The 25,383-nt window shown below is 45.2% G+C and overlaps 1 protein-coding gene across 4 annotated transcripts in view; it reads left to right on the forward strand.

Annotated features, from left to right (window-relative positions):
* The first annotated feature begins 2,198 nt into the window (after positions 1 to 2,198).
* Positions 2,199 to 25,383, forward strand: part of SMOC1 (SPARC related modular calcium binding 1) — a 96,983-nt gene continuing 73,798 nt past the window's right edge. Inside the window, exon 1 of one of the 4 annotated variants that reach the window (XM_044436292.1) lies at positions 2,199 to 2,543. In XM_044436292.1, coding sequence (XP_044292227.1) covers positions 2,418 to 2,543 — 126 coding nt within the window. In that variant the 5' untranslated portion in view covers positions 2,199 to 2,417. The remainder of the gene's footprint in view (positions 2,544 to 25,383) is intronic. The other 3 variants (XM_044436290.1, XM_044436289.1, XM_044436291.1) reach the window with 3 other exon arrangements.

Below are 25,383 nucleotides of genomic sequence, written 5' to 3' on the forward strand. Positions count from 1 at the left end.
TCTCTATATTTTAACTTAACAGCTGCTACTGTCCGTAACCAAGCCTTTGGAGAAGCATTTACATCTTTCTAAAATGGGGAAGGAACTGCAAAAACCCAGAAAACCACCCCCAAATTGGTGGTCTCAGGAAAGGGGGTGAGGCCCAGGAGAAGGGGCATGGCTATCTGGGGAACCCCAGGAAGGGCTGGGTCTTACTTCTGAGCCTGAGTTCTGCTCCCCAGCTGTATATTAATGCAGAAAAACCCATCTGGGCAATCACATATGACAACAGCCATGTGAGCTGCATATTATCTCCAACTCCAGAGGTGATCAGCAAACAAGCCTCCTGCATTTTCTTAAAGCACAAGACCTAGAAATGTGGAGAAGCTAAATGGAGGCACAGGACAAAACACTTAGATGCTCCTCCCTTGATCAGACAACTATTTCCATAAGGAATCTGTGGATACAGATCATACGTAGTTTTCATTTGTCTTTAGTGTTGCTTTTCCCAATGTCCTGCACAGTAACTCAACAACTCAAGTGTTTCTTGATAACTGAGTAGTGAAAAGAATCCCAGTCTTGTACTCTCCTTAGCATTTGCTAAAATTACTTGTTTTTCCTGAAGAACTATACAGATTGTGCTGTTCAACACAATTGTTGAATTGTTCCACTGCCCAGTTCCTAATTCTTGTTTCACTGTCTGGATGCCATGAACCACTTCTAAACATTCTTCTGAAATATTGATAATAATAAATGTGAAACCAGCAACAGATCTGCCTCCTTAGTTCAAATCAAGATGTGCAATTCAAACCCTGGTTTCTTTCACCTAACTGCTCCTTAGGAACTGCCAAGTCGCAGTATGCCAAAAACCAATTGTGAGATTTCTGTTCAGGGTAATTTCTTTCTATTGTAATGGTTTTGAATTATGTACCTTGCCATCTTATGCAGTGTTTTATTATTGGATTTGTTTTACAAATTGCTGTGAACTACTCAGAGAGCTTGACAATTGGGCAGTATGGGAATTAAACAGGACGGTAGAGGAAACTTCTCTGGCTCTAGATTTGGCAACCGAATCCTTCCTTGCTCTCCTAGTCCAGGACCAAGAGTGGAGACCCTTTTGTTCTGCCTGAAACACTGGGGTGGTAGGCAAAAGTAGGGCCACAGCTTTTGCTTTTTCTCTTTGTCTTCCTTTCAGACTTCCTCTGCCCCCCTGCTCAGTGGGCTGTGGGAGAAGGAACAGAGCTCTGAACTGACAGCACACAGAAGGCTTTTGAAATCGGGGTGGGTGTTTTGTGGCCCTCCAGATGTTGCTGGCCTGCCATTCCCATCAGCCCCAGCCAGCACAGCCAGTGGTGTGAAATGATGGGGGGACAACAACATCTGAGGAGTCATAGGTCCCACACACCTCTGCAATCTTGTACACTCTCAAGTCTTCCTCTGAACGCCAGTTGTACCCATTTCCTTCAGCTGTTCTGCCTCTGGGCTGAATTCTCTCTCTCCCTATCAGTACCTGCCGGTAAATCTCTTCTCTCCATTTCTTCCACGGAGCTTCTGCGAAGCTTGACTAAACTGAGAACTTAAATCCTCCGGGCGGGCACCTTTGGAAAGCAGTTCCACTGATAGGCACTGCACCCCCAAGAGGAGGCAAACAGAGGGTGCCAGTTTGCACAGGCTAATGTACACGTGCACATGCAAATTTAGAGATGTATTACTATAATGCGTACAGAAACGCAGTTGGCCTCACGTGCGTGCCTGTCCGTTCTTCCTGTTGCCCCGGTGCTCGCGGCGAAAGCCAACAATTCTGATGGTTTTTTATCTTTAATCTTTTATCCTTTTATCTTTCTCTGCAGGCTCGGACCGGACAGCCTGCATAGAAAGGCCTGTCCTCTGTTTGGAGGAGCAGGAAGAGAGAAAGGACACTCGTGGCGACTGACTGACTGACAGACAGACAGCTGGAGCGCGGCTAGCCACGCAACCCCGCGCTCTTCCGGGTCCAGGCTCCGCGCGGTACTCCTTGGAGCACGTCCTTCTCTGTCTCCTCCGCGGAGATCGCGCCACGGGAGGCGAGCGCGGCTTCCAGGCGCTCCGCGGCGCTGAGCAAAGCGCAAGCGGGCGCGTAGATCTCTCTGCAGCTCCGCGGAGGGGGGGGGGCGCCTCCGGCCAGTCAGTCCGTCGCCCGGCCGTGCCTGGCCCCGCCCACTCCGGCCGTGGGCTTTATAATAGGGAAGCCTCCCTCCCAATGGCCCGGACCGGAGCATTTAACCTGTTGCTGCTGGCGGGGGCAGGAGGCGCTCGCGCTGCCTGAAGAGCGGCGGGCGGGGAGGAAATTAGCCTCTCGCCTTGCCGCGTTCAGCCGGCCTCCAGAAGAGCGAGCCCGCCGCCCGAAGCCGCCCCCCCCCACTTCACACCTTCCGCCACCGGCGACGACGGAGGCGGCCATGTCCCCCCCTCGGCGCAAAGGGAGCCTGCCCGGCGGACGTCGCGGCTCGGCGGCCTCTCGCGCGCTGCTGGTGCTGCTGGCGCTGCTTCCGCAGGTCCATCCCCACAGAGCCTCGGGGCCCAGGGTGAGTGCAGCCCCACCGCTCAGCCCGGGCGCGGGAGGAAGGGGCGCCGCGCCGCGCCGCGCGCGAGAAGATGCTGGCGGCTCCCGGCGCGCCCGGCCAGCCCTCCGCGCCCGGCTTTCCTCGCCTTGTCACTTCAGGAGCGGCGGGAGCCTCGGTCAAGCGGCGGAGAAAGCCCGGGGGGGGTCTGGAGGGGGCGCGCGCAGGCACACACACACGCTCCCGCACGCGGTATTTAAATAAATAGCACGCACATCGAACTTCTCATGGCATAGCAGTAGCTATTTAATGCCGCATTTTCCACTCCTGGGTCACGCTCGGTTGGGGAGGCGGATAACTTAAAAGTGTCGCTCTCTCTCACAACTACCTGCTCAATACGCCCCTTCGATCCAGTTTTGTTAGAGGTGGACTTTAACCATCCTGGGAGACTGTTTGTGGGGGGGGGGGGGGGGGGGGGGGGGGGAGAGGATACTTGTGTTCTTAAGCGTTGTTTTAATTCTTGTGGTTTGATCCTGGGATCAAAAGCCAAGGCACAATTTGAGAGATTGAAATTCTGGGGTAGTGAACCTATGGTTGGGGAGTAATTGAGCATTCTCTTGTTAATTTTGCATTGAGCAAATTGCCATGCTATCTAAACGTTGCTTTAGGCCTTTGTCTTTTTGGTTTCAAGTGTGAATTAAATGAAATGGGCTGTCTAAAAGTTAACCCCCCCCCCCCACTCTCTCTCTCTCTTCCCTGCCCTGATGCTTTGAGTCCAGGCAATGAGGATTGAAAGCTGTGTTCTAATCCATTTGTGAATGAGCTTACAAATTAAGTTTACAACTTTAGCATATTTATGGGAGAAATAATTATTTTATCTTAGGAGCTTGTTTAGAAAGGAAGAAGCCCTACATGGCTGGTTGGGGCATGGGGGGATTGTAGGATTCCCCCCCCTTTTTTTTTCTCCCCGCATTGCATCCTAAAAAAGACAGTACCATAGTCTGGTGTAAGAACTCTGGTTTATAGGCTCTTACAGCCACAGTCCAGTACGCACTTAGGTATAGTTTAATTAGCGATGCTTATTTGCAAGGAAATGTGGATGGGCTTGGGCTCCATCTATGAACTTGGTATCCTTGCCCCCCACTCACAAAATGCATATTGTAACATTAGAACTGAAAAAAGTCCAAAAATGTCCTTGCCATGTTTCTCCCAGCTGGAAATGCATCTGTGTACACTAAATGTAATGTCTGATCCAACAATGGAAATTCTTTCTTGAGTGGAAGTTGTTCGTGAGGGAAAGAACAACTTGATCGCTTGGAGTTGCTGGTTTCTGGTTGAATGCTAGAAGACTATTTTAAAAATTCCCATTTTAAGAATATTCTACCTTGAAAGGGGAAGGGAAATGCACTCCCTTGCCTAGTGGTACCTTTTAGCCCTTTTATGAGCAGATGTGTAACAGCAGCAGCTAAAATGTGGCAGACTGAATCCAGGGCATGTCATAAATCCTTGATGTCAAGAATTCTAAAGGTAGCAGAAAAGTGAGGTTTCCACTTGAGTCCATGCAGAGGAGTGCCTTTACTTAAAGCTCCATTGTATACTGAAAGTGTGTGTGTGTATTTGAAGTAATGTTAATAGCTGTGATGATGGCAGCCCCATTTGGACATGTAAGATGATGTATTGAATCTATATAAATATTCACATGGGCCCCAGAGTTGTGGTATCTGAGAGTTTTAATTAGGAACAGTTGAGCTGAAAAAGTGGAACACACGGATGCCAGCACATATAAACTGTACAAGCTTGTCTATCAAACCAAATCCATGTAGACCATTTTTATATACTTGACTTTACAAGCCCCTCTAATTGCTCCCTGCACTGTATCTCTTTGAGGAATAGAAACTTATTTCAAGAGACCCTCAAGCACAATGAAAAGCAGCTGCTGATTTGTCACCTTCTGGCCACATGCATTCAACAAACTTTACTTTCAGGTGGTATTAAAATTTAAGCTTCTTTTCCCTATTGGCTTGCAGCAAACTTTATGTCCCCTATCTTTGTTGAGGAAGATCTATGTCCTTTAAAACTCTTACTTGTTTCCTCTTCAGTGTAAAACTGTGGATTTAATGGATGTTTAACTCGTAAATCCCATCTCCTCCCCTTTCCCCAAGTGATTTGTTTGAAAAGTATGGGGCCTTTATTTTTGCCCCTAGTTTGTTAGCATGTTGAAACTCAAAGGGGGTTATCCTATCTGATACACTCTCCCCTGGTGATTAGGCTGAGCCAATAAAGCTGTCACTAGTATACAGATGCTGTGCTTTATGCTGCTATCTGCATAACAAAACGTTATTTGAATAATTCATTGCAGGGCTTTTTTATGGCAGCCAGCCCATGTTGCTCATGGTTTTCTCTGATCCTGTTAAGAGATCTGCACTAGGAAAGAATGGAAATAGCTGGCTTGTTAAATTATATCCTCTTTACACATTGCTTCCCCTCTCTTTTTTTTTAAGGGGAAGGGGCAAATGGGCAGTAATTGAACCTGGTTTTAGAATGAAAAATTGCAGAAGTGATGGCTTGGAAACACGAATCCATAAAAATAAGACTCTAATTGGGAATAATGTCACTGTGTGCTCTCTGAATCCTCTGAATCTTAAAATGTCTGACTGGAGAAGCTGCCCAGTAAATGGGCTGGTGGAAGATGATGTGTTTTGAAATCCAGGCTGATATTCTCATAGCAGGAGTCCTCACCTGATCAAAGGACATCAAGTGTTTCATACCTCCTGTTTGTCTCTCTTTGCAAGAAGCTGTTTTGTTCTATTGCAAATGCAACAAGGTGTTAAAGCAGTTTCCACAGGCGAATTTAGATCATTTCGGGATTTTTCTACCCGTAGAGTAGATGCTACATAGCAGCATATAGTGTTTCAGAAGAATGAACTTTTAGAATATGAGTCATGTGGCTGAAGATGCCACCATTACCACAGTCAGTTGTCCTGATGAACACTAGCCTGCAACTTGCCTGGAGGATTTACCAGACACCACATGATATTCGCAAAGAATGCATGGTATGAGACATGCCACACATGCTGCATGCTAAGTGTGTCAGTGCTCCTCTTTTCACATGCAACCGAGCAGAGCCGGCCTAATAGACTGGCACCTAAAATGGTTTAGATGCATCTAAAACGGTCTGTGATTTCTGCTGTCATTCCATCAAACGGCCACCTAATGTCAAATGGGGTAGTAATTTTATCGATTGGTTTATTATTAATTAATTAATTAATTAATTTAAAACAATTGTATGCCGCCTGTTGTGCCATAGCATCTTTAGGCAGCTCACAAACTAATTTTAGTTTGCTGTCACATGCATCTTGAACTTGAGATTGTCTCGTGTATTACCTTACCAAAACCATTTGAAAATGGTTGTATGGACCATTTGAAGGAATCTTCTTTCAGTCAAAAGCAGAACCCGTGCACAAAAAATGGCAAATATTGAGTAAATGCACTCTCAATCTTTACCACGTACTGTCTCTGTTTCTTGAATCCTTAAACAGCTGTGCTCCAAGACATTGTGCATTGTTTTAAGGAGAAGTTAATTTCCTTTTTTGTCAAGTTGGCATTCGGCATCTACTCAATCATACTGAATATATGATGTTGCTTAATTGAATGGTGCAACAGAAGCCTCTGTGTGCTTCATTACCTGATGAAAGGTTAGCAGGAGAGGAAGAATGCAAGGAACCTGTAGCTGCGTGTCAATCAGAGGGGAGAAATGTAAACAAGATGCAATTTAAACCACTCAATTTCCTTTCCTCCACCCTGCTCCTCTGGGCCTTCAGCCTTTTTTACCTACTGTAAATGAATGGCCTGATATATCTTGGAGGGATCTTCCATGCTTCCAAGCAGGTCATTCTTCTTGTTTGTTTGCCCACCATTCTTCTTGTTTCTTGCCCACAGTACAGTGAAAGTTTTTAAAGGTAAGCTGAACAAAAGATGGAAGTGCAAGAAAGATCACAGCATGAGAGCTCTTTTGTGTAATTGTTTATGGTAATAGAGGACCACAGAAGAGCAACTTTTGACTGGTTGCTGGAACTGTCCAAGCCCAACAAGCTGAATCAGAATCCCTGATCATTTGGGCTAGAAAGAGTCTTGAAGCTTGTAGCATCCATCCACCTGAATGAAATATGCTTAATTAAAATAGCCAATGCACAGGGGCTTGATGTGGGGAATACGACTTGTAGCAAAAGATGTACATTGGATTTCTGAAGCAACTGTGTGCCTATCTAGCCAAAACAGAAATCATGTTGGTTTTTATACAGAAGTCTCCCTTGTTTGCATAGACATAATAAAGAATTTGTGCCTGGTTTTGGCAAACAAATGATAACTAGAGTTTTTTGTGCTGGAATTCTTGTGTTGCTTCCATATTTGTAATAAAGTTTGTGTGAAAGTGGGCATTAGGTACTGACTTCCGAACCGTCGGAAATCTTTCAGCGAGGGTGATCTAACTGTATGGCAACAGTATTGCTGATACTTCAGGGTGTACTAATGTGTGCAACTAATGTTCAGGTAGCATGTGGAGAGTTTCTCACCCCTTCCTTCCCTGCCCCTTGCCTTGAATATAGCAGACCTGTGGGAAAGAGCAGCAGACTCCATACAGGGGAAAGCTTTTGAGAGAGGAGAGGGAGAAGGCTTCATTTCAGAAGTATATGGACCCTGCTGTTGCAGCAGATCTGCAGAAAGCAGCCTTGAACAGCAGCCCTGGATATTCTCAACAAGGCAGGGAGTGCTGGCGTTACCAGCTTGCCGGCCCTCTCCCACCCAGCTGATTCTCTCCACAGCCCCCTCGTCAGCTGCTTTCTCCTGCCTGAGGTTGGGGCTGGCAGGATTGAGGCGCTGCGGCAAGCTGCTCCCGGGGCTGCAGTCCTGTGAAAAGGCCTGCCTGCAGGACTGTCTGCTCTGGACTCAGTGGGCAGCTGCCTACACCCATCCTGAGATGCAGCAGGCCTATTTCTGCCACCCGATGCCTCGTTGGCAACAACCCCAAAGGGGAGGATGCCAAAGGGGGTCGTCCCTTTTGGGGGAGCTGCTTCATGGGCAGTACAAGGGCAAAGCTCCCAACAGTGTTATTCTTGGTGTCTAGGGAAAAGGGATTCCTCTTCACAGACCCTGTGTACGTGAAGTGGACAATGGGGGTGGGACCAAGTGAGGGGGTTCTGATGGGGGGCTAATTAGTGTAGTGATGGGCAGGGGGAAGTATAGTGTTGAGTGCAGGGCTAGCCAAGGAAGGGGAATGTGGCCCAGGCAATTAATGAATGTGCCATGTTCTGCTCTCAACTTGAGGTTCAGTACCTGCCTTTTGATCTCTTGAATGCCAGATCAGTGCACAATAAGACCTCCCTCATCCATGACTTAATAGTGGATGAGGCAGCTTATCTGGCATGCATAACTGAGACCTGGGTGGGTGAATGAGGGGTTGTTTCTCCCAGCTCTGCCCAGCTGTGTACCTGCTACAGCATCAAGGTTGACCTAGAAGACCATGAGGTGGGGATTGGTGTGATCAATAGGACTTCTATCTCTCTTCAGGCTCCCTCTCTGTCTGACTATTAAGCTAGAGTGTTTGCCTTTTGTGTTGAGTCTGTGGGACACATTGGGGATCCTGCATGGGTACTGCCCACCCTGCGACCTAACAGTCTTCCTACCTGAGCTGACAGAGGTTGTCTCAGCTGCAGTGTTGAGGTCCTCCAGGCTGTTGGTCCTTGGGGATGTTAACATTCATGCTGAGGGTGTACTGTCTGGGCCAGCTTAGAATTTAATGGACTCCATGACAACCTCAGGGATGCCACAACCTGTTTTGACCCAATGCAGGCAGCACACTCTAGACTTGTTTTTTTCAGCCAGGCAGGGGGGTGGTGATCTGGAGGTGAGAGACTTGGAACTGGACCCTTGTCATGGTCAGGTCACTTCCTGCTGAGATTTAGACTAATGGTGACTTAGAAAAGGGGTGGAGGACCCATTAAGGTCATCCACCCCTGGAGGCTGATGGATCTTTAAGGTTTCCAGAGGGCTCTGGGAGATTTTCTGGCCAGTAGGGGTGGTGGTCCTGTCAGATCCCTGGTTGATCTCTGGAATACAGAGATGACCCAGACAGTTCACATGATTGCTCCTGAGAACCCACTCTGTAGTAAAGCTCATATGGCTCCATGGTGTACCCTAGAGCTGAGAGTGACGAAACAATTCAGGAGATAGCTTGAGTGCAGATGGAAGAAAACTAGTGAATACAGTCAAGTCCTGGTCTGTGCTTACAGTCAAATATATCTGGAGGCAGAGAGAGCAACAAAGACACAATATTTGACTGCCTCCATTCAGTCTTCAGTTCCCAGCAGAACTCTCTAGGATTGCCCAGGGCCTATTACATGCTGGCCCCAAGGACATCTTGGAGCTGTCTGAGCCCCACTGTAACATATTTGCTAGGCACTTCCAGGACAAAATCTCTTGCATTCTCCAGGACTTGGACTCCAATGTTATAGCAGTGGAACCAGGTGAGATATCCAGAGCACAGTGTTGGATGAGTTCTAGTTAGTACGTGCAGTTGGAGGATGTTGACAAGGTGTTCGGACAGGTTTGTGCAACCACATGCATACTAGATCCTTCCCCCTCCTGGCTTATAAAAGCCAGTAGGGAGGGAACTGCCAGCTGGGCCAGGAGGTGATTAATGCTTTTCTACAAGAACTTGTTGTCCCTGGCCACCTGAAACAAGCAGTGGTGAGACCACTCCTGAAGAAACCCTACCTGGGCCCAGAAGAACTCAATTTCAGGCTGGTGGCAAACATCCTCTTCCCCTTCTTGAGTGGGTGGTGGTCAACCTGTTCCAGGCACACTTGGATGGGAATGATAATCTGGATCCATTTCAGTTGGCATTCAGGTCTGGTTTGGCATGGAAACAGCTTTGGTTGCCCTGTATGATGACCTGGGCTGGGAAAGAGACAGGGAGAGTGCAACCCCATTGGTTATCCTGGACCTCTCAATAGCTTTTGATACCACTGACCATGGTATCCTTCTGGGGCAACTGTCGGGAGCTGGGAAAACCTTGGAGGCACTGCATTGGAGAGTTCTACTCCTAATTGGATGGTAGGCTCCAGCAGGTGGTTATGTGGGGGAGATAGCTCTGCCCCTTGGATTATCCAGTATGGGGTTCCCCAGGGATCAGTCTTGTCCCCCATGTTGCTTAATATCTGCATCAAACCAAGTGAGGTCATCCAGAGTTTTGACGTGCATTGTCATCAATATGCTGATGTTGCACAGTTCTCTCTCTCCTTTTCGTCTCCAGCAGGTGAGGCTGTGGATGTGCTGAACCAGTGCCTGGTTGTAACAATGAACTGGATGAGGGCTAACAAACTGAAGCTCAATTCAGACAAGACTGAGATGCTATTAGTGGGTGGTTCCTCTGATGGGACGGAGGGAATTCAACCTGTTTTAGATGGGGTTGCACTCCTCTTCATAATTCCTGGATGCTTCTTGATCCATCTTTGTCACTTGAGGCCCAGGTGGCTTCAGTGGCTTGGAGGGTCTTCCACCAGCTTCAGCAGGTAGTTCAGCTACACCCTAACTTGACAAGAGGTAGCCTGCTATCAGTGATCTCTAAGGTAGATAAGGGCGATTCACTCCACATGGGGCTGCCCTTGAAGACTATTTGGAAGTTGCAGCTTGTGCAAAATGTGGTAGCCAGACTAATGACAGGGCTCAGATGATCTAATTGCGTAACAGCACCCCTGGGCCACTTGCTCTGTCTGCCTGTATCCATCCAAGTCCAATTCAAGGTGCTGGTTTTAACCAATAAAGCCATACATGACTTGGGACCATGATACCTGATGGAATGCCTCTTCTGACCTTCTTTACTGGATACCACAATCAAGCTGTGGGGGTCATCACCAGTTGCTACCCACTAGGGAGACTTGGTTGCTGGCAACAAGGAGAAAGGCCCTTTCAGTGGTGTCCCCTCCCCCAGTTTTGGAACAAGATCTCCACTAAGGCCCACCTGACTCCAACCTTACTATCTTTCCCGCATCCTCCACTGCAAGGTATTCAAGTAGCTTTTGGAGCCTGTTAGCTGTTAAATGGGTTTGAATATTGTTTCTTTTTTAACACACACACACACACACACACACACACCCCTCTGTTTAATATGTAGTTTTAAATTTTGTAAACTTTTAATGATGTTTGAATGTTTTTAATATGATGTAATGGCTTTTATGTGCTATGTGAACTGCCCAGAGAGCTTTGGCTTTGGGGAGGTATAGAAATAAATACATAAGTGTATGTGTGCTTGAAAATGTACATCTAAAATGGTAGTAGCGAATGGTAGGCTACTAACTGGTTGGATCCATCTTAACAGCTTCTACTATACCTATTCAATAGCTCAGCTTTGAGCGAAAGACCGCTGTAAGTTTTACCTGAAATCAAGGGGCAGTGTGTCCTACATCTTTACCTAAAATATAGAAAACAGAAACCTTGGATCTCTGGATGGTGAACATGTGCATGCGTGAGAGTTTTATTTTGTGGGGTTATGTTCATACAGCCCTTTCAGTGCACGGTGGTGAAGGCGTAGAGGCAACGTCTGTCCCTACTTACCCACCCAACTTCCAGTATTGCCACTTGTTGCACGTGCCTTGATCTGCCTGCCACAAGATGTCTTGAACTACATGCTGCCCTGGCCATCATTGGGGTGGTAAGGTATTATGGGAACTGTGGTCCAAAACATCTGGAGGGCATCCGGCTGAGGAAGGCTAGTCTAGAAGTATCTGCTACCTAAGACTGTCATGTACCAAAATGTGTTCTGGTGAGCCACACGTGAATATTGCATTCCATGAAATTAATGTTAATCCTGTTTAAGCTAAAGTTTACCTATAGTATCAACAAAAGCAAAGCACATGTGGCCTGACAGAACACACACAAGCCAAGCAGCACGAATCTCCCATGCACACTAGTCTGTGAATGCTGAATTACAGCAGTAATTCTCAAGCCTGTTCCGAGTGTTTATATATTTGAGAAACAGAAAGGAGGTTTACGTTTCTGCATATAGCAGCATGGTGAGGTACCTTCAGAATTGGGATGAGTTAAAGAAAAAACTGCTCTGAATTTAACCTTCCTAAGAAGTTTCTTGATCCCAATTGTGCAGGGAGTGTTTTGCCTTGACATGCTGAATAAACACACACAGTACACACATTTCTTCCTGGTCATGGACCACAGACTTAAACAAACAAGAAACCCCCCTGAAGGACAGCTGATGAGAAGCTTTTAAATATAACAAGCAACATATGAGTTTAGAAACTCCACTGGTTTTTCTTGCTGTTTGGTTTTAAGCAAAGCATTATGAATCAGACAGTTGACAAGAAAAAGCACCTATCAAGAACCCAGTATACATGCTTTTTATTCATTTTCTATTTAATGTACAATGCCCTCTTGAGTGTAAATGGAGCTTGCAAAATTGTAGTGAAGCTGCAAAAATGATGAGCAAAGATAGAGGTATGTTTCCCAAAGTAATTTGCCCATGAAACATTTCTGGGCTGGAAATATATTGATGGAGTCCATAACTGCTGGTCTAACATTCTGGAATACACCTGGGATAAAGGGGTTTGGGAAGTTTTGGAACAAAATAGTTCAGACTATTTGTTTACTAAAAATGCCATATGTAATTCTCGGTTTTTAAATGATGTTGGTTTTTAAATTATGTTTTCTATTTTACAAAGAACAAATAATAAAAAGTACAGTTTGGGGGCAGTATACCATCTGCTCTTGAATATACCTGCCTGGATCTTAAGATTGCCCTCAGTGGTCCTTGTCCTGGACCAGGCCTTGGCAAAGAAAATGAAATGGGTGGCTACTAAGAAACAGATTGCTTCTATTGTGGCATCTCACCTGTAGAATGAGCTTCCCAGAGAGGCTCACCTGGTACCTGTTTCGTGTTCCTTCTATTCCCATATAAAGTCCTTCATATTTGCTCAGGCATTTTGCCATTTAAGTTTGTGTTGGTTTTTAAATCTGTTACCATATTTTAAATCTTTGCATCTCTGCTAGATTTACTTTTGTTTTTACTTCTATTTTATACTGTATTTCACCTTTAGAGGGTATTTTTATTGTGCATTTCATTCTTTTCATTGTTGTGAATTGCTCAGCAAGCTTTAGCTATTAGGCAATGTAGAAATGTAACATAGGGCAGAATGAAGGAAAATTATCTGAATGAACAACTTTCCTTTTGAAAGAAGTGCAGATAGCAACACTAAGTATAAAAATTAAATGCAACACCATAGTAGCACATCAGTGTAACAGTCAAAACAAGGAGGGCTCTTTCCTATATACAAAAGAAGGGAGCACTTTAAAAGAAAGAAAAGGACTGTGCTTAATTTTTTAAAATGTCAAAAATAAATGAAAATCAAAGATGTAATATGGACATAGTGTCCATGCCAAATTTATAACCTTCTCCACTGTGTGGGAAGAGTGCTGGATTCAGACAAGTGCAAGCCCACTCACAGTTCTATCTGGAAGTCTTTAGGAATAGAATTATTTTAGTTGCAGCACCTTTTCAAAAATGAGTGCTAGCTTTGTAAAATTGTTCTCTCATTTTAATGGTCTCACATCCTCCCCACTTTACAACTTTTACTGTTGATAATTTAAAGGACTGGAAACAATTGGCCAGCTGGAACCACCTGGCATAAATGATGTCTCCAATTCAACAGATTTCTGTTTTTCTTTTTGAAAAGTAAACAAAAGTCTACGTAAGAAGTACATAATAAAGATTTCTAAATGGAACACAGCAGATGTTCAACTTAGGCATTTTGTTGCTAAACATCTTCCATCAAAGGAATGTTATCCTGAAGTACCTAAATTTTAGTCTCTGTTGAACCAGATGCGGTTACAAGCACTTACTCCTAGTGACCTATGCTGTACAACCGCAGCCTTGCTTGCTGTGAAACACTACTGTGTTTGGGCTTTCATGGCATCCAAATTAATCTGCAGGGAGCATGTTTCAGGCTGGCAAAGGGTCCAGTTAGAATTTTGAAGGGATCCATCCTATCATCATCTAATCTGGCCAATCAAAACGGCTTAAGTCTGAGGTGTCCCCTGTTTAGAAGCAAAATGGTCTCAAGATTCATAGGGATCTTACTAGCTGCTTTGCTGTAGCCCACCGATCCTTTTGGTTGCCATATCTGCATATTCTCCAGTATTACAATATTTTTGAGGTCATGTGACAAAAATCTGAACACAGGATTCCAATTATGGCTGTACCATAGATTTGTTTCAAGACATTATAGTGTGACTGTTTTATTTTCAGTACCTTTCTGAATGAACATCAACGTAGGTCCCTTTTATAAAATTGGTCACTTCCTGTCCCATGCTGTGATTCCTTCGGGTTCACAGGGGAAGCTGGTAGTAAGAGCAAAGTAGAAAAACAGATCAAGGCAGGAAAAAACGGTGAGCATATTGGCAAGACAAGATAAGCAGTCAGAGACTCTTTATTGCCAAAACATAAGCTGTACACATCTGGGAAGGGACACTGTGTTTAGGTGTTTCTTTGCAAATGCTAGAAGCCTCTGAGCCAAAATAGGAGACCTGGAGTGCATGGTTTTAAAGGAGAAGCTTGATACAGTGCGCATTACGGAAAGCTAGTGGAACTGATAGAGTGAATGGGTTATGGCCCTTTCAGGATATTCGTAGACTCTATAAAGAGGACAGGACTCAGCAGACTTGAAAATCTAGAATGGGCAGACTCCTCAACTGGGTGAAAATTCCAGGCTGCAAAAGCTGTTTAATCCTAAGCATACGCTTATACCCCTGCAAAGAAGGCTGCTTCAGGTGATCTTAAGGTGGACAATGCAATAAAGAAAGTCAGTTTTAAGAAAGATGTTGCATTTCTTGATACCCTGGATCAGTTTTCATGGAACCAACTAGAGAGGAAGCCATGCTGAATTTAATCCTAAATGAGGTTGCCCAGGACTCAGGATGAGATGTAAATGTTGTCCAACCAGTTGGAAACAGTGAGCACTTCACCTCTTGGGTTTATCTTCCTGACCTGCTGTATACATTATAGCTGAGCTTTCTATTATTAGGGTTTTGAGAATGCCCCTCACCCCCAGGCATGCATTCTGAACAGGTTTCCCTGTTGGCAGGGCTCCATCATGAGCGTGTCTCACCTCCTGACATGCAAAGCAGAAGAGGGGCACTGCTTGGGCAGTGCATGGGGCTTGATTCTGCGAACAATGGGTCTGACCCAGGGCCATGATAAAGTGGATCCCAGCCCAAGGAATCAGATTCCCATCTCCAGAATGGATTATGCAACTTGTAACCAGGCTGACTGAAAGGCTGCCTTCTCCTGTTTGAGCCTGCTTGAGTTTTAAGGCCTTTTGGATAAATCCCTCCATCAGTGCCACTGCTTCCAGAGCTGTGTTTGGTAGTAATGCAGAAGAGGGCCTTCTTGGTGGCTGGTCTCAGGCTGTTGAGTTCCCTGCTGGGGGAAGCTAGGCTACTTCCTTCTTTCCACCCTTCTGTCAGCACACAAAGGCATTTGTATTCAGGCAGCATCGCAGTGTAAGTGGGTCTGTTGAGTTGAGTGCTGTTTTTATTCCATGTTTTAAATTGTTTTAATGTACCTGTTTTATTTTAATTATGTTGGCTTTTAATCTATGTTTGTAAGCCCCATCGAACATCACTGAGTGGATCCATAACTGGCTACACAGTCGGACTCAATTGTGCTCATGAGTGGCACCTTCTCAAACTGGGGAGTGGTAACAAGTGGGGTACCTCAGGGTTCAGACCTGGGCCCAGTGCTCTTCAACATTTCATTGATGTGCAGGGAACAATGATCAAATCTGCAGATGACATGAAACTGGGTGGAATAGCTAATACCTCGGAGGACAGAAGATTTAAGAAGATCTCGATGGATTGGAACCCTGAGCTGAAAACAACAGAACGAAATTCAGTAGGAACAAATACCAAGTTCTGCACCTAGGGAAAAGAAACCAAATGCACTGCTACTTGTCTCAACAATACTGCAGCTGAGAAGGATCTTGGAATTGTTATATATCACAAGCTAAAGTACCTGCAAAAAAGGGCAGATGATATTTTAGGCTGCATTAATAGAAGTATCAGTTCTAAAACATGGGGAGGACTAATTTCTCTATACTCAGTGCTGGTCAGATCTCATCTGGAGTACTGTGTGCATCTTTCTTAAACTGTGGTGCCCAGAACTGGACAAGCTGGAAAGAGTTCAGAGGAGGGCAACAGGGATGAATCGGGGATTGGAAACAAAGCCCTATGAGGAGAGAGGGAAAGAACTGGGCATGTTTAGCCTCAAGAAGAGACGACTGAGGAGAGACATAGCACTCTACAAGTACTTGAAAAGCTGCCACAAGGAGGAAGGACAGGATCTCTTCTTGATCATTCCAGAGTGGAGGACACAGAATAACATACTCAGGGTGCAGAAAACCAAATTCTGACTAGATATATGTCAAACATTGAGCAGTCTATCAGTGGAACCAATGACCTAGGGAGGTTGTGGGCTTTCCCACGCTAGAGGCATTCAAGATGCAACTGGACAGTCATCTGAGAGGGATGGTTTAACTTGGAGTCCTGCACTGAGCAGGGGTTGGACCTGATGGCCTTTTTGGCCCCATCCAACCCTACTATTCTATGATTCCTAGCAGAAAGGCACGGTTCAAATGATCAAATAATCCAACATACAATAATTCAGATTAATGATACTCTGCATAGATACATGATGCTAAATCAAATAAAAATAGATAAATATGAGGGCATTTCAAATCTGTTTGTAATCTGAGGACAGGGTAATCCCTCGACCTGTTAGATCTGCACTGGTTTTGTCACCCCCACCCCACCCCACCCCCAGTTGGCTTCATCTGAATTGTGAGCCTCAAAATTGGGAGCTGGACTGCTTCATTTGGGAGTGTTGCTCTGTGTCTTGAGGAGCCCTAGGGCTTCTGTAGGACATAAACTTTTTTATCCCCTTCTCCCCAGAAAATATTCATGGACTGCAGTGACCACAAGAAGTCAAACTCAATTTTTGTCTTCTCCACAAAACAATAAATATTCTGTTGGTGGTCTCCCATGCCAAATGTAAAACATGTGCAGCACTGTTACCTTTGTGTGAGTTTCAATAGGCAATGATTAGCGTGGGCGCAGTTCAGTGAGCAGAACTGTGCAGCATTTCAAAGGGCCCCCTTAACTGGAAGGGGATATATATGACCTCCTAAATCATACTATGACCTGAGACAGAATTTATGCATTGCTATCATATAATCCTTGGACTCCCTAAATTCAGGGAAAGGCCACTGCTTTCCTAGCTACCTCACTTCCTTTTCTATGCTTTGTGGGATTCTGGTCACAGACTGTACACCCTGCACAGAGAGCAGGAGCTGTTATAGGAAAATGCAGCTGCTCTGAAACAAGACAACTCCTCCTAGGCCCTTGCTCTGAAGGAAAGTGCCCCTGCTGTCTGCCCTGGAACCAGAGTCCTTCTGGGGCTGCCAGAAAGGCCAGCTCTGTAGAGGTTGCCAGATACCATAAGTTATAATCCACCTGGATGATCCTCACACCTCATCAGCAACACTGATGGGGATCAGAGCACATGAGAACCCCTCTGTGACTTAACATGTTACTGGAACCTGGATGAGAGGTGAAGCCATCTTCAAGCCAAAAATTTAGAGTCCCTTGGCCAGAGTGGAAAAGAAGCATAGCCACTCTGGCCATGGGGTTCTAGCTGGCAACAGAAAAGTGTTGCTGCTGTCAGTTTCTTCCAGGCTCCTGCTGATCCAGCAGGAAGACAAGACAAGCATTGTCAGGAGCCCAGGGGAGTTTCTGGGCTTTGCCTCACTGTGAGGAGACAAGGCCAGGCAGCTGGACCTTGCTAGCTGCCCCTGCTTCCATGGCAGAGGTGGGTGGGAAGGAGCCGCTCTGTTTGCCTTCCTTGAGAGACAGGACACCCCAGCCCTGTTTCTCCCTGTCGCCAGTGGGGAAAGGGGGAAACGGTGGGGTGTCCCTTCCAGCTGCGTGCCCTGTGGCTCTTCCTTTCCAAGGACATGTGCAGAGCCAGTGCCAGTGCCTTTCTGTGGCTTCTCCATGGAAGCCTCAGGAAGGGGCACAGGCCGGATCCACCTGCTACCCTGTGGCAGTGGCAGGTGGGAGAAGACACTCTGCTTGCCTTCCTCAGCACCCAAGCCTCCTTGTCCCCAACCAGCACCATCCAAGGGGAAGGGGGAAACTGCAGGCCAGGGCAGCATGGTTGGCCAGGCCTCCGCCCAGGGAGACCCAACTGAATTGCTCCCCTCGCCTGCTTGTCTGCTATGGTGTGCTGCAGCCGATGAGCGGGGGAAGTGGTCTAGGCAGCCTCCACACTGATGGGCGGCAGCACCTGCAGCCGCACAGCGAGTCACCTGTGCTGGGCTTCGGCCCTTCGTCTCCAGGTCCCCTGTCCAGTAGTCCTGCTGCTCTCAGCTTGCCCTCCTCTGTGCCCCTGCAGAGTCTCCTGGAGGACCAAGGGAGAGGAAAGGGCCCCCCCCCCACAATTGTGCCTGAAGCACACAGGAATTTTACCTGCAGTGCACAGGTAAATTCCTAGGGGGGGAAAGGTATTCTGCCAGCCTGCCCCAGGTATGTGAATTCATCGTAAATTAAAGAAAATACATTTTTTTAATCAAGTAGGAGTAATTTCACGGAATTAGTGGCACTGCTGGGAGGTTAAAAGATTTGGGACACTGGCACACTTGCATAAACCTGCGCATTAAAAATTTTATGCAAATATGCCAACTTAGAAATAATTGCTGGAGTTTATATTTCACAGAAGGAAAGCCAACTTTATTCCCTTTCCAAGTAACTTCAAATAAAATTGGTGATAAATTAGTATCTCCCCCCAGAACACCTGAATTAATTCAATTAATTTATCCTTTAGGTTGGATTAATTTCCACTTCCCATGGTGATCCAGGTCCTACTCCAAAAGAGATTTTTCATTTGGGTGGGTTTCGGTGAATCATCCAATGAAACGAAGTGATAGGTGGGAGTGGTCCTTTTTACATAAAAAGAAAATTGTGAACCAAAGGCATTCTGAGTTGCTGATCCCATTGCTCCCCTCAGCCCTGGGCGCTGTGAAGGGAATTCCCATGGAAAGGGAAATGCCAGAATTTCTATTCTGTTTTCAGGCACACTGTACAGGAAAAGGAAATGTCTGCCCCAAAAGAAGTGGGTATGACCCAGCAACTCGGCTTATGTAGCTGCTCCCTTAACTTTTCTTAAGAGTTTATAAGGCTGAATTCCCCCTTCCATGCTGCTGGCAGATTCAAGGTAGGGCCAAAAGACCTGAGACTCTACCCCCCTCTGCCTATACCTTATATACATATCCTGCCCATTGCACGGGGCAGGCAGAAAATGTGCATTAAGGTGTCTATCTTACTAGGACAGAGGAATAAAATAACATTGGATTATTAGTAACTTTGCCAATCAGCAAAGATGACAATTACCTTCACCAGTTTCTTGCCTTCTTAGCTGGGAGGAAGAGCGAGGGGAATTGGCCTCCATCTTCCCATATCCACTTCATTTTTTTTTTTTTTTGCTGTTGTTTAAATCAGGGATGATTTTTCCCCTAAGTTGTTGGGCTATCAGTAGCTTTTGCACCCCCAGAACTATGTCCCTAAAGCATTCTTCTCCAGCCTAGTGTCCTCCAGGTATTTTGGACTATAGCGTCTGACATTCCTGACCATTGGTCATATGGGCTGAGGCTGATGGGCGCTACATCCCAAACCTCATGGAGGCTTTCAGGTTAGGGAAGGCTGCCTCAAACAGGATGCCTCCTTTATGTTTTCCCATACAAGTGAAGAGTTTATGTAGAAATGCATTTTGGGACATTGGTATGGAGAGGGCAAAGTCATGTATCCATCCCAACATTGGAGAGCAGTGTCTCTCTGGAATGAGGGGTATCCTAGAAAGTATAGTACTTTATTTGCTGCCTACCTTTCCTTCCATCCCCCATACCTATATAATGATAACTTTAAATAATTTTTCTATGCAGGCAATCTAGAAAGATTGAAAAGAGCACTTGGAGAAAGCATGACTTCTGCAATCAGGCACATCAGAATTTGGTTCACATGCAACTGGCTATGTGAAGCTGCAGGTTCGGAAGGCTAGGTCAATGGACTGGTGAAATACTGCCAGTTCAGGAAGATCAAGAGCAGTTCTGTCTAAGTGGCTGCTGATGGTGTCAGCTGATAGCCCTGGCAGGGGATGAGAGCCTTTGGCTCCCAGCCTTGCAGCGTTAGTGTTGTTAAGGACCTCTTCTCTTACGTTGTGTGGCCCAGCTTCTCATAACATAACTGTTGGCTTTTCTGAACAGAATCAGGATTCAAGGAGGACTCCTTAGGCAAGTCATCCGAGTGGCACCAGTCTAGGCTTCTGAGCTGGCCAGAGCTTTCTTTACCTAAATAGAACTGGAGGGTGCAAAGACTTAAAAAAGCTGGTCTAGGAGAGCTTCTGTGTATATGACAGAATATACACAGTGATTCTTCTCAGAGTGATTTGGGGGGGGCATATGCTTCATGTACTAATCCTGAACTGAGAGAGCCAGAAATTGGAAGCTTTGTGTGTCCTATTAACTATTATTAGAATTATTTTGAGAAATCACTAATAACCCTTTCTATTTGTCAGAATTGGATGATATTTGCAGGCATAGTAACTGCTTTGCAGGAGATTATGTCTGCCAAATGTTGGGAAAATAGGTGCAAGGGGCTTTCTGCAATGCTTATTTAGGGAACCAGTGATAACTTTTATTTCCTGGCAGGACTGGATGAAATATGCAGGAACAGACTAGAAGGCATTGAGCATGCCAGATTTCAGATGAATAGAAGGTTTTTGGGGCAGCAGCCTTGACGTTTTAAGGGCAGCCAAAGGAGAACACTTCTTATACCTTGATATTCTTTGTGGAGCATTGCTCCACAATGCTTCACAATGGGAGATGGCCTACAGGTAGGCTTAAGTCAGAAGCCTGAAAAGATACAGAAGGATAGGAACAGCAGCTGAGGTGTTAGAAGGATCCTCAAATTAGGTGGGCTGATTCTTCCCTCCGATATTTTGGAGGAACAACTTCTGTGCAAATGGCACACATCATAGAAGTGTCCCCATGCAAGAAACATGCAACATCTCAGAAGGACAGGTGTAGGGGCTGGGGAGTTGGAAACCTTTTTTTTTTTTTTTTTTTCATATTAAGCCTTGGTGACACTGAAAGAATACCTCACTGGAAGAATCCCATAGCCCCATCTTTGACTTTCCTGAATGGAAAATGAGGGTAAAACATCCACTAAGATTAGAAGGTGGACCTGGTCAGTTGCTTAACTTGACTTTCTCTCCTCCTGTGCATCAGTACTTTAAAGAAATATAACTAAACGATACTTTATGAAGAAGACAGAAATTGGTTGCAAATTTATAACAAAGCCATACTTTCTCCTGCCTTCAATTCATTTTGGCTTCAGAACCAACCCTATGAATGAGTGCCTTCCAAAATGCTCTGTCTTTTACAGTCTTGCTAAATTCTCATAAACTCAGGGCTGTGGCTTCCTTTATGGAATCGATTCAGCTCATCGTTGAACTTCTTCTTCTGCCTTTGACTTTCCCTAGCGTGATTGTCATCTCCAGTGAATCTTGCCTTCTCCTGATGTGACTGAAGTAGGACAGCTTCAGTCTGACATTTTTTGCTTCTAGGGAAAGTTCTAGAATCCATTTGTTTGTAATTCCGTTGATCCAGTGTATTCGCAAAACGATCCTCCACTACCATGTTTCAATCACATCAGTTCTTATTCCTGTCAGCTTTTTTCATTGCCTTGATCTGCAGTGAAATCTCCTTGTACTTGATTATCTTTTCTAGTTCGTTTTGTAGCTGAACTTTATCATCTCAGTTGTCTTCTACTTTCTTGGCTGCAGTCTCTGTTTGAATAGATGATTGAGCTATGTAAAATATTTCACGATTCATTTTCTTCATGGCTGACAGTAAAGTTCTGTAATTCTTCTGTAGTGTCTTGTCCATGATACAGGTTATGCATCAGGACAATCAAATGCGGAGGCCCACCCATTCGTTTCAGGACCATAGCTTCTTGTGATTCACACAGTCAAAATTTTGGTGTAGACAGCAAGTCTAAGGGGATGTCTTCATCAAATAATGCCAAATATTCTGTTAAATTGCTATGCATATCAAATAATTTTGTGCAGGAAAACGAAGTCTCTGGAGGAGTTTGTTGTAACTGTGGCTGAGCACAGTAAAAATGAATTTCCTACTCCAAATTAGTATGGTAAGTTTTCCAAATTTCTGTAATTAATAGATGCAAATGTGCAGACTTGAGACCCATTTAATAAAATATATAAGGAAAAAGGCCACAATAATGCAGGAAGAATGAGAGCAGAAGAGAAAGACAATGTACACTGCACAGGTAATTGCTCTGTACTACAGAATCTATAAGGAGAGGCTCTTTCCACGTGAGATGAGTTGGGACAGTGAATGAAGATGGAGAGGAAGGAAGGAATGATGAACCACAGAATGAGAGGAAGCTGCTACCCAGTTCCTCCTCTTGCTCTTTAATAAGTCAGTACCGAAAGGCTGCACCACTGTGCACTTTTGACTGGGCTTCAGGCCTACTGAACTCGGCAGAACAGTAGATAAGCCTATAACATGCATTTATATCCTCTGGTGTGTATAGCAGACTGGCACAGAGATTTTAAAGGAGTCAGTGGGATAATAAGTTAAATAAACCAACTAAAATGCAGAGGATGCCAAGATACAGTTTCTGTTTTCTCAGCTTTTCTGGTTTTATTTTAACCAAAACCCTTGAGAAACTATTTGTTTAGATGATAGCAAAGTCACACAAAAGCAAACCACCAGTGATACCATGGCTTGCAGGGGAGTTTTCTGTGCTGGTGTCCTCCCGTCCAGGGTCTGGTGCTTTCCTTTTCACCACACAAGGGGGGAATGTTTCAGATCACGTGTGACTGTTCCTCAGGTGATTTCATCAATGGCCTACATGTTGTTTTCATTGTTATATGCAGTGGGAATGCATACTAGTTACCCTCTACACACGCCAAAGGCAGAAATCCCTTCATGTACAAATTGAATTTGTAATGTAAAAATTCATCATGAGACTGCTTGGCTTAATACTGCTGTTATTATAAGTTATTAAAAAGTAACCACAAAACAGACTCTTAAAAACAGAAACAGTTGATTCAACTTAGTACTGAATGTATTCAAGAATGTATCTATAAACCTTGCAGAGAAAGGCAATTGCTCTCTCCTTCCCATTCTCCCTGCACTGAAAGTTGCATCTCTTGGCGAATCAAAGTAGTAACAGTTCAAAGATCTTAGCAGACTGTGTGGGTGATCTGCATTATTGGGTGTGTGGCTGAAGTCTCTGTGTTTTCCCCAGATGTTTTTCATAAGCATCATTGTTTTATGTGTATTCCTTTTCACTTTTGCATGGGTTGGGAATAAGAAATCTCTGTATACACACTCAGACAGTGAAAAGCTACATTTTGTTGCACTTTTCTAAGGGCATCTTCTAGCTTGGAAGGGACACAGTTGTGAATGAAGAAAGTGCATCTCTTGCAGTGAGATCCACTTGTCTGAGCAATGGGTAGTTCTTATCAGCTATCTTCAGGGTTGAAGAGGCCTTGAAACAACACTGGCAGGAGCACATGTGTGGGCATGTATAAAGCAAAAAGTACCTAATCCAAAGGTACTTCTCTCAACCGTGTTGGCCATTAAATATTGATGCCCAGGCATGCTGGTCAATAATAACATCTGATACAGTATCTGATACCCAAATGGAAGGAGTTTAAGCCACCTACAAACGCCACAACTACTTCAGAGAGGAGAGAGCTTGATCCCCCCACTCTTTTTGTAGTGGTTATTGAAGGTGCACAAGTTTCCCTTCCATTTACCTCCCGGTCATCAAGTTTGCATGTATTTCTGTGGGGAGGTTATTTCAGAACTGCCAGGGAACCACATCAGTAAGTATGCCGACAAGGGACATAAGGGGTTAATGTCTTCCCTTGGGAAGTGTTGAAAAGGTGGAAAGCTTTGAGAAGTGTCTGTTCAATACTGACCATTGAGAGGATTACATTGCTAAGTGGAAGAGAGTATCTTCCCCACCCAACTGGCATACCTACTTTTCCTGCCTTCCCCCGCATCCCCTTTGATATGTTTTAGTTGATTAATTCAGCTCGCTTCTCTAGAATCCACTTGGGTGCAGAGCGGTGCACAAATACATAAATAAATGAATCTGGATGCTTGCAGCTGTGCAATTTAGGCTATATGTAGTCTCGCCTTGTGAATTTCCTTGTTTGTTACTTACTCCACTTTCCTGGCCTCACTGACAGTTGAAGTTAATCAGGAAATTGACCGTACAAGGCTACACAGATGGGACAGCTGTAAAAGTGTGCCTGCAAAAGACAAGTAATAATGATGACCCCAATGGTGCACTTTTGAGGCTCTGAAAAGGGGTAGAAATCTGAGCCAAGAAAGGGTGGCAATGCAAATTCTTCAGTGAAGGACACTGGGATAGTAGATGGGGGAGAGAAGAAGCCACAGTGAAGATGGGTGCAAGCTGCTGGGTGCCCCATGGGTTGTCCTGCAAACAACTCACCCTGTGCAACTTATTTGCAGGTGGCTTAGCATGTGAAGTGAGCCTGCCTGTGCTCTCTCTTATGCAACATTCAAGAAAGGTTTTATTTTTCCCCTTGGCTGCAAGGATTACTTTGCATATGTCTTAACCATCATATATTTATAAGAAATTATATCTAGGCCAGAATGTTCATTCCCACTAAAGGACAGCTGACGGATTTGGGCTTAAAGGACTCAATACAGCATTCAGAACTAGTCACTCTTGTGTCACGTGATGGAGAAGTGATACTGGACAGAGTGAATTCCATCAGTGTTAACTGCCATGTAGCCTACATTCACTTCAGTGATCCTGTTCTGTGTTCTGCTCCACAAGGCTCAAAATCTGTGCTACGGAAATGCAGGAACCTATCCAGTAGGAATAGTAAGGAGGCAGATGATTAAGCAAGATGTTTAAGATGTTTCAGTCCTTTACCAGATCAGACAGCAGCAAGCATTATCAAGATAATGGCAGTGGGCAAAGCCTAGTATTCCAGGCAAGTACGTGGTTTCTGGAGGAGAAGCCTGAGTCTCAGACAAGGCAAATACAAGCAAGCAGTCAGATGCAACACGCAGTCGAAGAAGCAGAGCCAAGCTGGATCCCAAGGCTCAGGAGTTCAGTCACAAGTTCAAAAATGCACAGCACTGGGAGAACAATGTTACCAATAATGGCTAGACTGCCATGGAAGGCTTGCCTAGCCAGAGCTTCGTGGGTTCACTCTTGGCAAAAGTCCTATTCCTTTTCACTTGGTGGGTCTGCCTTTATCTTCTCCAAGGAGTCCTGCTGGGTCAAGGATGCTCTGGAGAGCTAGGGCTTGTCCAGCCTGCTGTTCAGAGGCAGGACTCCTCTTCTCCTATCCAGTGGACCTGCAGTCATGTCCCTGGAGGGCCCAGGCTCTGCCAGGTCTTCTGACACAGATGGCTCTGTGGCATCATCAGCTCTGCCCCTTGGAGCCCCAGGCTCCTCAGGGGACGATTCCTCCGTAGGGGCATGACACCCTGCAACATGCACACGACAACCACGATCTGTTTACAAAAATGAAGAATTGTGCCATGATGAACAATTTGTTTTGGAATTAGAGTCAGACTTTGTTTACTGCTTGATGCTTCTGACATTTAATAGATACCACTTATCTACATGTAAAGTTGTAGCCACTCAGCAGTTTCGTTAAAGTGACACACTAAAC

The sequence above is a fragment of the Varanus komodoensis genome, unplaced genomic scaffold (genome assembly GCF_004798865.1).
Source record: "Varanus komodoensis strain SLA01 unplaced genomic scaffold, ASM479886v1 scaffold3, whole genome shotgun sequence".
Taxonomy (NCBI): Eukaryota; Metazoa; Chordata; class Lepidosauria; order Squamata; family Varanidae; genus Varanus; species Varanus komodoensis.